The 13,177-nt window shown below is 33.8% G+C and overlaps 1 protein-coding gene across 1 annotated transcript in view; it reads left to right on the top strand.

Moving 5' to 3' along the window:
* Nucleotides 1-13,177, top strand: part of MEIKIN (meiotic kinetochore factor) — a gene marked incomplete at both ends in the record, with an annotated part of 128,298 nt that overhangs the window by 29,144 nt on the left and 85,977 nt on the right. Inside the window, 2 exons of the mRNA XM_081298189.1 lie at nt 1,453-1,492; nt 9,487-9,551. Coding sequence (XP_081154315.1) covers nt 1,453-1,492; nt 9,487-9,551 — 105 coding nt within the window. The remainder of the gene's footprint in view (nt 1-1,452; nt 1,493-9,486; nt 9,552-13,177) is intronic.

Below are 13,177 nucleotides of genomic sequence, written 5' to 3'. Positions count from 1 at the left end.
TCTAACTTCTGTAGTGGTAGAAGCCATTGGGAAAATGGAAAAAAAATGGAGAGGGGGAGTAGGAATGGATGTCGTGAGCCCACTTGTTAGAGTTGCACTAGGTAGAAGAATATCAGTGTAAGAACTAAATGCTGGGTTAGGGGTTCTTATGGGAAAGTCTATAGTTTCCTGGGTGACAGTATTTCTTACACTGAAAGCCTCTTCTTCTGTTTAGTTTGGCAACTTCTTTGCTGATATAAATTATTCAAAGAAACAACCTGTCACTTTAGCAAGTGTTTTGGTTATAGAGTTTTTTTGTCCATTGCTGATGAAAAAACAAATTCCCTAACTCAAACTATATTCAGTTAAAAAGAGAATTTATTGCCACATGTACCTGAAAAACCCAGTAGTAAATCTAATGATGTGGAAAATGCAATCAAATTTTAAATAAATAAAAATACACAAAAAATCTAATTGTATATACAGTTTGATCCAGGATTTCAAGTGTATCAGTAGAACAGATTCTTCTCCATCTCTTAGCTCAGGATTCATTTGTGTTAGTTACACTCTCAGCCAAGTCCCTTCATGTAGTAATTCTTTCTAGCCCCAGACTTATATGCTCACAGCCTCAAATTCAATGTAAAAAGTGCTTCTCTTTTCTGACTGTTTGAACAGAAGCCCCAACCCTTCCACGTTGACTTAAATTGTTATATATTCCTATCCCGGACCCAGTAACTTTGGCCAGGGAGATGCAAGGTATAGACTATGGCTGGACAATCAAAAAAGAAAAATCAGGAAAAAAAGAGTAGATGCTGAAAGATTAAATGACCACTCTATGTGTTGAGGACCCTCCCTCTCAAGGAAGTGAGTCATCTCTCCTTAAAAGTTCTTATTTTTAAGTTCTGCAAATTCTCTAACATCTGTAGACTAACTAATTATATTCCTAGGAACAGTAATATGTTGGTTGAGGCAGTAATATGTTGGTTGAGAATCAGGCTTGTGATTAATTAATTTACTAGAATGCATCTCTAGAATTTGATATGGGGCTAAGAACTGTGAAGCCAGAGTTTAAATTTCAGGTATCTAGCTGTTAGTTTTGTAACCTGGCCAGTTATTATTTTCTTATATGTAAAATTAGCATAATAAAATTGTATATTTGACTGATAGAATTATTGTAAAAATCCTAAGATGTAAAAAGACCAAAATTACTTTTTAAAAACCATCCCAATACAAAGTGACATGATTCCTGTATCTCATAGAATTTTGTAACATTTTTGTTTTACTTTGATAATTTAAAAATACTTTTATCTAATTTAACTGGAAGGTATGAAAAACAATATAATTATTAAAAAATAAACTGCATTATATCTATCTGTGGTTGGAGAAATATGTATTTTTACCTAGAGTAATTTTAGCTTCTGGTTTGTCTTAGAATTTTTATATATTTCTAATATTGACTTTTTTCTTTCCTAGACACCTCTTTAGAAAACTATCAAAAATGCCACAGAAAAAAGTAAGAACTAAAAATTTTAAAGTTGTTCTTTTTTTTATACTTTATTTTATTTATTTGTTGTTTATGTGGTGCTAAGGATTGAACCCAGTGCCTCACACATGCTAAGCAAGCGCTCTACCACTGAATCACAACCTCAGCCCCTAAAGTTGTGCTTTTTAAACCCCTGTATTTTAACAGTTATATGGCAAGTATGTTGGTCAGTCTACAAACTCAGAAATTTATTCATTCAGTATTTGTTGAGGCCTCACTAGTAACTGGATTGTTCTAGTTGTTGGACATACAGTAGTACACAAAATTTATTAAAAACTTTTGGTTTTAATTCTAGTTGAAAGAGATGGACAGTAAACAAATAAGCAAATGGATTTATACTGTTATATTGTATTGAATGATATGGAGAAAAATAAAGCAAGATGGGGACCAGGGAATTTTGAGGTGGAAATTTGATATTTTAAATAGTATGGTCAGGGAAATTGTCATTGAAAAGGCAGCTTTGGGGCAGATATTAAAGAAAGAGATATTGTAAATTGAGGAAAGCACATTCCAGGAGAAAGAAAAGCCAGAAGAGGGCCGTAAGACAAGAAGGCCTGAGCTTCTGGAGTGGAAAGAGAAAATGAAGTAAGAGAAGCAGCAGGCGGCCAGGTGAGTTATTGTTACATTGTAGGTCAACGGAAGTGAACTGGGAAACCTTTGAAAAATGGCACAACATGACATGTTTTAGAGGAATTGCTCTAGCTGCTGTCAATCAAAATAGATTATGAGGAGGCAAGGAATTAGGGAGATGATAAGAGGCTATTGCACTAATCTAAACAAGGGATATTAGAGTTGGACTAGAATGAGAAGAGCAGAGGTGGTGAGTTATGGTTAGATTTTTTTTTTTTTAGGCACAATATCTTTATTTATTTTTATGTGGTGCTGAGGATTGAACCCAGGGCCTCACACATGCAAGGCAAGCACTCTACCACTGAGCCACAGCTCAAGCCCTATGGTTAGATTTTGAATGTATTTTGAAAGTGAAATTAACAAGATCTGGTAGTGGACCGAATGGGGAGGTATGGGAAGATATAGTTAAGCTGATTCCACAATTTCAACTTAATAGATCTATAAAATAGCATTTTACAAAACTCTTTTGATATGCTTTTTATCTCATTGAAGTTATTTGGTTTAAACTCAAATAGCATGTCTAAGCGTCATTTGTAGAAATTAGTCAAGTGTTTATTTATTCACATTTGCCATTAATAAGCAAATTTGATTTTGCTTTAATGTACTAATTGTAATAATTCCAATCTTGTTCTTTCCTTCCTTGTTTTTCTGTTAGTTTTGCTTTCTGCAAAATTATAAAGTTAACATTCTATTCTAGTCCTTGCTGAATTTCCAAAATTATTTCTCCTTTGCTCTTAAAGCAAGAAGACTGCAGGGCTTGGGTTGTGGCTCAGCAGTAGAGTGCTTGCCTAGCATGTGTGAGGCCCTGAGTTCAATCCTCAGCACCACATAAAAATAAGTAAATAAAATAAAGTTAATAAAAAGAAGACTGCAAAGCACATTTTTTTGCAATTAAGTTTTTTTGTTATTTTTAGATACAAATAACAGTAGAGTGTATTTTGACATATTATACATACATGGAGTATAACTTATTCTAATTAGGATCCCTTTCTTGTGGCTGAACATGAGGTGAAGTTTCAGTGATTGTGTATTCATATATGAACACAGAAAAGTTATGTCCAGTTTATTTTACTCTTTTATATTTCCATTTCCCCTCCCTTCCCTTCATTCCCCTTTGTCTAATTCAGAGAACTTCTATTCTCCACCCTGCCTTGTTGTGTGTCAACATCCACATATCAGAGAGAACATTCAGCCTTTGGTTTTTTGGGACTGCCTTATTTCACTTCGCATGATAGTTTCCAGTTCCATCCATTACAGGCAAATGCCATAATTTCATTCTTCTTTATGGTTGAGTAATATTCCATTGTGTATATGTATCACATTTTCTTATCCATTTATCTTTTGAAGGGTGTCTAGTTTGGTTCCATAGTTTAGCTATTGTGAATTGAGCTGCTGTAAACATGGATGTGGCTGAATCACTGTAATATGCTGATTTTAAGTCCTTTGAATGTATACCAAGGAGTGGAATAACTGGGATAAATGGTGGTTCCATTCCAGATTTCTTAAGAAATCTCCATACTGCTTTCCCTAGTGATTGCACCAATTTGCATTTCCACCAGCAATATATGAGTGAACATTTTTCCCCACATCCTCATCGACATTTATTGTTACTTGTATCCTTGGATAATTGCCATTCTGATTGGAGTGAAATGGCAGTCTCAGTATAGTTTTAATTTGCATTTCTCTAATTGCAAAGAAATGTTGAACATTTTTTCATATATTTGTTGGCCATTCAAATTTCTTCTTCTGTGAAGTGCCTATTCAGTTATTTTTCCCCTTTATTGATTGGGTTATTTGGGTGGTTTTTGTGTGTGTGTGTGTGTGTGTGTGTGTGTGTGTGTGTTAAATTTTTTGAGTTCTTTGTATATCCTGGAGATTAATGCTCTGAGGTACAGGTGATAAACAATTTCTCCCATTCTGTAGGCTCTCTCTTCACATTCTTGATTGTTTCCTTTGTTGTGAAGAGCTTTTTAGTTTGATACTATCCCATTTATTGATTCTTGATTTTACTTCTTGTACTTTAGGAGTCTTGTTGAGGAAGTCGGTTCCTAAGCCAACATGATGGAGAGAGAGTTGGGCCTACATTTTCTTCTAGTAGGCACAGAGTCTCTGGTCCAATGTCTACGTCTTCAATCCACACTTTGAGTTGATTTTTATGTAGGGTGAGAAATAGGGGTTCAATTTCATTCTGCTACATACGGATTTCCAGTTTTCCCAGCACCATTTGTTGAAGAGGCTATCTTTTCTCCAATGTATGTTTATGGTGGCAAGGCACATTTTCTTTGCTAAATTCATATTGTATGAAATGCACTATTGTGGGAAAATAATCAATACTATGGATTACAAATAATTGTATCATTTTTACTAAATTGATTTTGACTTATAATTCTTAATATTCTTAGTAGTCTGAAAAATAATCTGTTCATTGTAAATTGCCAAAAAGGACCTGCCATCCCAGTGTAGTGTTCAGTACTGCCTTAGGAATTTTCACAAAATACACACTGTAGCTTTGTTAAAGCTTAAGAAAAGATTGACTTTTGTTGGCTCCTGGGAACAAATAATGATGAATTATGCATGTAATGAACTTAAAGACATTATATCTATTAGGATTTAATTCAAACAAGCCTGTACCAGATGGAATTACTATTATTATTCAAAAAATGATGTCAATATTTCTTGCTTTGGGAGCTCCTTCAAGGAAAAAAGAAAAGAATGGAGTTACCAATTATTAAGACGGGGAACACTGAGGACAGGCATATTAGTAGAGAAAGAGTTTTATTTGTGGCATGTGGACTAAATGGTAGAGGGTGCTTCATGAGAGAGACAGGATGTAGATTGAAGGAGTCACAGTCTGGATCATGTATGACCTTAAGGCCTGGGATTTTTTTATTTTATCCTGAATGTGTTGACAGCCTCTGACCAATTTTCAGTAGGACTGTAGCGCATTATGAAATTTTTAAAATGTGTTAACCCTCAAAGAATTTGAAAGGACTTACAGAAAATTCATATAAGTTTAAAAACAAAGATAGGAGACACCATCAGGTAGATGAAAAAGACAAACCACAGAATGGGAGAAAATGTTTTCAGATTCTATATCTGATAAGGGACTTATATCCATAATATATATAAAGAACTCATATAACAATAAAAGGACAAATAAGCCAGTTTAACCATGGACAAAGGATCTGAACATGAAAAAATTTTCAGTATCATTAACCATTAGGGAAATGAAAACCAAAACTACCAGATACCACTTCACACTTTCTAAGAAAGCTAAAATCAAAAAGACAGATGGTAGAGGCTGTGATTGTGGCTCAGGTGTAGAGTGCTTGCCTAGCTCACATGAGGCACGGCATTCAAACCTCAGCATAATTTAAAAATGAAATAAAGATATTGTGTCCACCTACATCTAAAAAATAAATATAAAAAAAAGACAGGTGGTAACAGATGGAATTATTGGATGTGGAGAAATTGAAATGTATTCTTCCTCAGACATTGCTGGTAGGAATTTTAAATAGCAAAGCAGCTTTGAAAAAATTTGGCAGTTTCTCAAAATGTGAAACATGTAGTTACCATATGATTCAGCAATGTACTTCTAGATACACAAACCTAAGAGAAATAAAAACATACGCCTACACAAAAACTTACACATGAATGTTCATAGCAACTTTATACATAATTCCCAAAAAAGTAGAAACAGCCCAGCTGTCGATTTACTTATGAATGAGTAAATATTATATGGTATATCCATATAATGAAATATTGTTCAGCAATAAAAATGAATGAAATACTGATATAGGCCTCAACATGAATCAACCCTGAAATTATTATGCTAAATGAAAAAAGACAGTCACACAAGACCACATATTTTATGATTATATTCATCTGAGGTGTCCATAATACACAAATAAATACAGACAGAAAGTTGGTTAGTAATTGCCTAAAGCTGAGAGGTTTGGAAAGAAATGGTGATTAACTGCTAATGAAAATAGGTATAATGTTTTGTTTGGGGGTGATGAAAATGATCAAAAATTGGTTGTGATTATGATGGATACATAACACTATGCATATTCTAAAAACTATTGAAGTTTACACATTAAATTAATGAATTGTATTATGTATGAATTATATCTCAATTAAGCTGTAAAAAAGATGATCAAAGAAATTAGTTCTTTATAGGAGATATATATATATATATATATATATATATATATATATATATATATATGGAAAGGGAGTTAGAACAAAAATAAATAAGCCATAAGAGTTAAAAGTCAGATGCTTTAATTGTGTCAGATTTTGGCTCTGAATTTCTTAAGATACAATGAAAAAGTCTAGAGCTATTTGATAGATTTTGTGTCTTTCAAATTGTTGTGTAAAACTTTTACTGTCTTATAATTAGATTTTTTCCCCCCAGATTTAAATGGCAAAATGAATAATGTTGTCTTCTGTTGGAGTCTAAAGTGCAAGTATTCTGTGCTGACACAAGTGTGGTAGTGAAGATAAATTAACTTTTTTTTCTGATATGAGGAAATTAACCCAGCATGCTCTAGTCATTTTTAAATTTTTTAATTTTGAGACAGGTTCTTGCTAAATTGTTGAGGCTGACCTTAAATTTGCTGTCTTCCTGTTTGAGCCTCCTGAGTCATTGGGATTACAAATGTGTACTACACCTGGCAAGGGTATCCTTGAGTGTAGATTTTTTTATTATTATTTTTTAGTGGTAGTTGGACACAATACCTTTTTATTTTATTTATTTATTTTTATGTGGTACTGAGGATCGAACTCAGGACTTCGCAAGTAGGAGGCGAGCACTCTACCGCTGAACCACAACCTCAGTCCCATTGAGTGTAGATTTTTGTGGCATTTTTGCAGTACCTAACCAGAATTCCTGCCTCTTCACAGAAATGTGCCTAATCAGATTTCTGTCTTAAAGCAATAAAAAGATGCAAAGAAAAAGATGTATTAGAAGAAATGATTAGATTGAAGAGGTGACTATTATAGCATTCCAAGTAAGACCTGAATTTTATTTAGCAGCAACCACAGAAGAAATAATTTGAGAACAATTTATAAGGAATAATCAATAGTTTTTAATGACTGATTGGTTCAGGAGAGATGATGACTTATTCACTAGGTAAGGAAACATAAATGGTAATGTAAGAGTGGGTTGGAGCCAGTCGTGATGGCACCTACCAGTAATCCCAGAAACTCGGGAGGCTGAGGCACATCCCCAGCCCTTTTTATTTTTTATTTTGAGACAGGGTCTCACTAAATTGCTTAGGACCTTACTAAGTTGCCAAGGCTGGCCTGGAACTTGTAATCCTCCTGCCTCAGCCTCCCGAGCTGCTAGGGTTACAGGCATGTGCCACCACACCTGGCCCATTTACAGATTTTGAATTTGAAGAAGTCAGTTTCTATTGTTTAATTGCAAATCTATAATCCCTTATCCTGGGGGTCATGGAGGAAGGATCTCTCTTTTTCTCTCCCTCACTCTCTCTCTCTCTCATACACACACACACACACAGCAAGAGTAAAACTTTGTGGATGTGTCTTAACATATATGTTGTCAGGAATGTTAATTGTGGCTTTTATTTTTGTCTTAGATTTGGACAGTGGCCTCATGGAGGAAAACAAAATAAATGACAAGTATCCCCACCCCTCCCGCTTCTGTGCAGAATTTGTGAAAGATAAGGTCAAAACCCAGTTGTTAAAACCTAGTTCTGCCAGCATTAGCCTATCACCTCTCTCCAAGCTATTTCAGAAGAGGCTAAGAGTATATGGAATATATATTAAAAGACCTCAAGAATGCCTGTTTCTTTAATACTAGTTATTTGTGTCATGTACAAGGAGTGTGGAGATTTTTTTCCTCATCTCAACACAAGTAAGAAGCTACAAGAGGACCATTTAGAACAGTCAACCTATATCCTTTGGAATTTAGTAGTTGACTCACACCTGAAAAATCTAAAGGCAAGAGTTAGATTCTTTGAAATGGAAGAATAGGAAGTTAGAGGTACTTTCAGAGTTTGTCACAACAAAGATTTGTGCACAATACCTATAGGTCAGGCATGAATTCTAAAGAAGGGGGCCAATTTTGGACCTCTTTGAAAGAGATCATGTCCAGTATGCCTTAATGCAAAGGGTAAGGTAACAACCTCAATCTAAGGAGGCTGACTGGTCTATCATCAAAGGAAAAAACAGAGATCAGAAACAGCAACAAGTGTAAAAGCCCCATTGGTAGGGAATTCTCCTACAAACCCCTTGAAATACTTAAAAGTTGGAAAGAATTGGCATTTGGTTATCTCTCACACCCAAAGGATACCAATGGCATTTTATAACAGTATCAGTCAAGAGCAACAAACCCTTTCTACAACTCTTTTCTTCTAATTCAATGCCAGAGGAACCAAAAAAAGCAGAGGGGAAAGAAAAAGAAACCAACCATGTTGCTTTCTCCACTGCATGTTCTGAGTGTGATGTTGTATTGTTTTTTTTTTTAATTACCTTAAAAAAGTTTTTTTTACAAGAAAATACCCAAAAAGTATTAGTATAAAAAAATCCACTTGATAGTTCATTCAGAGCTGACAATGAGCTTAAAGGGATATAAGAGGGGAATAAGAGGGGGCTGTGGCTGTAGCTCAGTGGTAGAGTGCTTGCCTTGCAGGTGTGAAGCACTGAGTTTGATCCTCAGCATCACATAAAAAGAAAGAAAGAAAGAAAAATATTGTGTCCATCTACAACTAAAAAATTTTTTAAAAAGAATGAGACTATTTTCTGATGGATTTAACTTTTCAGTTAACTGATAGTAGGAGTTTGGAAAATTATCTTCTTTAATTTGGTTTTCAACTTTCTTAGTAGGAATCCATTGTTGATGTTTTTATATTCCTCTTATAATGGCTAGTCTTCTCCTACATGTTTAGGTAGAATTAAGCATGGTCTTATTTCTGGAAATAGAAAAGAAAAAAGGATTTATCATATTTGAAATCCTAACCATAAGAATCCTGGGAAACAGGATTGATATCCCTTTTGCATAGATGAGGTAAACAAGACTTAAGACAGGTTAAGCAGCTTTCTCAAGGCCACACAATTATAGGTAGCAAAACCCAGTTCTGTCTGATTTCAAACACAATTAATTGTCCTCACACTGATAAATGTGTAAACATATTGCCTTTTCTTATGAAATTATTTGTTCCTATAGATGTGATGATATTTTTTCTAACCAATTTTTTTCTACAAAATAATTAATTACATATGAATGTCTTTATTTTAAGTGATATCTGAGGAGTCTTCAAAGTTACTGAATGATAAGGAAAATACTACTAAATTTGTTCTTATTACAGAGTGATGACATTAGCAGACCAATGTATTTCTCCAAAACCAAAGTTTACTTCAAATTCAAAATCAGGTAATAGTGAAATGAATTATTTTCATGTCTTTTATTTTGTTAGAGTATAACTTATACTAACAAAATAGTTACCCCAGGAAATTGAGGGCTTTTTAGCATGGTTGTATTTAAGAAATAAAGATATGTAGGGTCTTGACTCTCCCTACAACATCCATCATTTATCCATTTAATAAATATTTACTGATTATGTCCTCTAAGGCATTATTATGTATACTAGTGGGAAGTGACATGCTTTTCCTGCCTATGTAAGTTTCAGTACTAAAAAAGGACAATAAGAAAACTGATATATTGTGGTTATATGAGATGATTGAAAAATAATGGGATCAACAAAGTGTTTTGCATATTTGGCACTTTGTTATTTATTTTATTATTAGAATAAACATAGCATGACATTTACATCCTATTAACTTCTGCTATATATTAGGTTTGTATTATAATTTTTTCCTGTAACAAGTTTTATTGTGTCTCATTGAGAGTATGCATATAAGAAATGCTGGTTGTACTTTTGATGGATGTAAGTTCTTGTATGGACTAAAAATATATTTTTATTTGTATAGTCTTCACTTTAAGAAGTTGTTTTAATGAGAATTTACTAAATGCCACTCATTATTTTAGGAATATTTAGCTAGAACTGAGGACAGTGTCATTTGTGGAAGTGTAAAAAGAGAAAAGGATATTGATTTTAGTAAGTTTTCTCTTATATTTAAAATTTATATTCTAAGTATAAAAATGATTAAGATCATTTCTGTTGTTAGCAAAATTAGTCTAGTAATAAAAACTAAACTTGTAAAAGTACAGATCCTGAAAGGAGTAATAGTAAGGGTAAATATTAAGAGACTTTGTTGGGCTGGGGGTTGTGGATCAGTGGCAGAGTGCTTGCCTGTCATGTGTGAGGAACTGGGTTCAATTCTCTGCACCGCATATAAATAAATAAAAAATAAAGGTCAATCGACAACTAAAAATACATTTTAAAAAAGAGACTTTGTTTTATAGATTTAAGTGTAAGGGGATGTGTGAATAATAGAAGTAATGAAAGGGAAAATGATAGATACCAATACAACCATGATTTTTCCTTGGTCTTGGCAAATCAAATATATTGCTTTGGCAGTAGAAAATATTGTTTATAAAGCATGGGGATAAGGCAGAGTAGTGATTCTGGAATAATGTATGCTTTTGTATTTACTTTTAAGTGTTGATTAACTTGAAATTTGCAATTAAATAAATCACATCTTGCTTCATAGACATTTTTTACACATTCCTTAATTCAACAAATCCAAATAGGTTTCATTTTTTTAATGGCTCTTTATTAAGTGTTAGGAAACTGAGAAATTATTGTATTCCTTCCCCTAAGAACCTGTAGTCTAGTAACAGAGACAAACAAAAAATTACTTCCCAGGCAACTCCTGCTGAGGCTCCTTTGCAATCTTATCTATTGCTGTTAGTCTTTAAGTATGGAAAATTTTCATAGCTAGCTCCATCTCTTTTTAACTTACCACATGATGTGTAAATATAGACATTCTGGCCTATAGGCAGGCTTTCTAAGTATTCCCTCAGCCTAACTCTCCTCTGAGGTTCAGACCCTTTTATGCAGCTGCCTTCTGGATATATCCTCTTGGTTGTTTCAGAGGCATCTCAACTCACCATTCAGTTCCCTCAGCAAATATTAAGTACCTACAATGTGACACAAACTATTTTAGCTGCTGGGAAACATGACAAGGTTCTTGCCCAAATAGAGCTCATGTATAGTAGTGGGAGAAAGATAAAAAAAAAGATAAACTAATAAATTTAGATCATCAGGTATAAATAGAGTAATAAGTGAAAATAAGTCAAGATAAAGAAAGTAACTAGTGTGCTATTTTAGGTAATCAGGATAGGCCTATTTGAGGAAGTAGCATTTATGCAGAGCTAAATAAAGAAAGAGTGGGCCATGTGCAAATCTAGGGGCAAAAAGACCATGAGATGTGGGATGTGCTTGGCATGCTTGAGGAAGAGGAAAGAGATTAATGTGGCAGAAGTAGAGTAAGAAGATGAATAGTTAAAATTGTGGTCAGAGAATTAGTCAAGTAGTATAATGTAAAATCTCACATGCTGTGATAAAGACTAAGGATTTTATTGTGAATGTGTGTTAAACCATATTAGTGAAACAGGAGGATGTGATCAGGATATATTTTAATTTTTAATTTTAAGTCACATCTCATTTTAATTAATTTAAATTTAAATAGCCTCATGAGACTGGTGCCTACCACATTGTAAACCACCATTCTAGGGTATATATCTTGTGATGAGGTGAGAAATAATCTAAATATCTGGAAGACTGCTGTTTCTCACTGATCTAACTGTTAAAACCACCTCCTCAGGGGAGAAAACTCCAAGCTGAAAAAACTCCCAAGTTTCCAACAGCCTTTGGGTCCTATGCACCTATGTTAAATGTTTCTATGGTCTTGATGTTTAAAGTGGTATTATTATTCGATGTTCTAAATACTTAGACATATGTTAGAATTATCACTCTGGCTTCCACATAGAGAACAGGCAAAGGGGAAGAATGTAAACAAGGAGAGCTTGTTAAACTATTGCCCTGGTCAGATAATAGTCTCATACTAATATAGTGGTAGTAATCATTTGAAATCTATTTTAAAAACAGATGTGCCAGGATTTTCTGATTAATCTGGATATCAGGTAAAAGAGAAAAATAGAAATATAAGGTAAATATTAAAGTCTTGGCTTGAGCAACTAGCCACTAGATGAATGGTGTTACTATTTATTGAGATGGGATCAATATAGGGCAGAGTAAGTTGGGAGAATGATGAAGAGAGCTTTTTTTAGACATATTAAATTTGATCTCTCTTAGCTTACTCACATATTTGCATGAAAGAATATTGGCACAAATATGTACATATGTGTAATTCTACATCTTTGTTTCCCAAATCCAGCAAGTCTGGTGGCTAATCATTCATGCCATCTTCATCACCCATGGTAAAAAGAAGTAGGTGGGTTTGAGAGTTTTATGGGAGATAAAACTGGTGCCAGGATTTTACAATTGGATAGATAGAAAAGTAACAAAAGGGAGTGTTGAGGATCACTCCCAGGTTTTTGGCTAATTTGCTAAAATCGGGACCAGATTAGGGATGTGACAATTCTCAGTCCTCAATTCTCACTTTATTTAATCTCTGATTACTTTTGTAATTCCACTTACTTTAAGTTTAAGAACAGGCAAGATTATAGAAGTCAGAATATTGGTAATCTTTGGAAAAGGGGTGCCAACTGGGAAATAATGCATGGAAAATTTCTAGGGTTCTAGAAATGTTTTATATATTGATGTGGATGGTGGTGACATTTATGAATACAATACATATACTGACTGTTACAGTATATATGATATAGCTTGATAAAATATTTAAAATTTGAGAGGTTTATTAGCCTCTAAGTTGAGATAGCATGAAGGCAGTTTGTGACACAGGAGCCTGGAATTTAGAAACTAAGACTGTAGATATATATTTAGAATTAGTATTTAGATGTTTAAGGCCATAGGATTAGATGAATCATGTAGGAAGTAAAAATAAATAGAAAAGAAACATGTAAAAATGTAAATAGGACCCTTCAACATTTAGAAGTGAGTAAAGAGTGAA

The sequence above is a fragment of the Spermophilus citellus genome (assembly GCF_964194105.1).
Source record: "Spermophilus citellus genome assembly, chromosome: 1".
Classification (NCBI taxonomy): Eukaryota; Metazoa; Chordata; class Mammalia; order Rodentia; family Sciuridae; genus Spermophilus; species Spermophilus citellus.
This window is presented reverse-complemented; position numbering and strand designations above follow the sequence as displayed.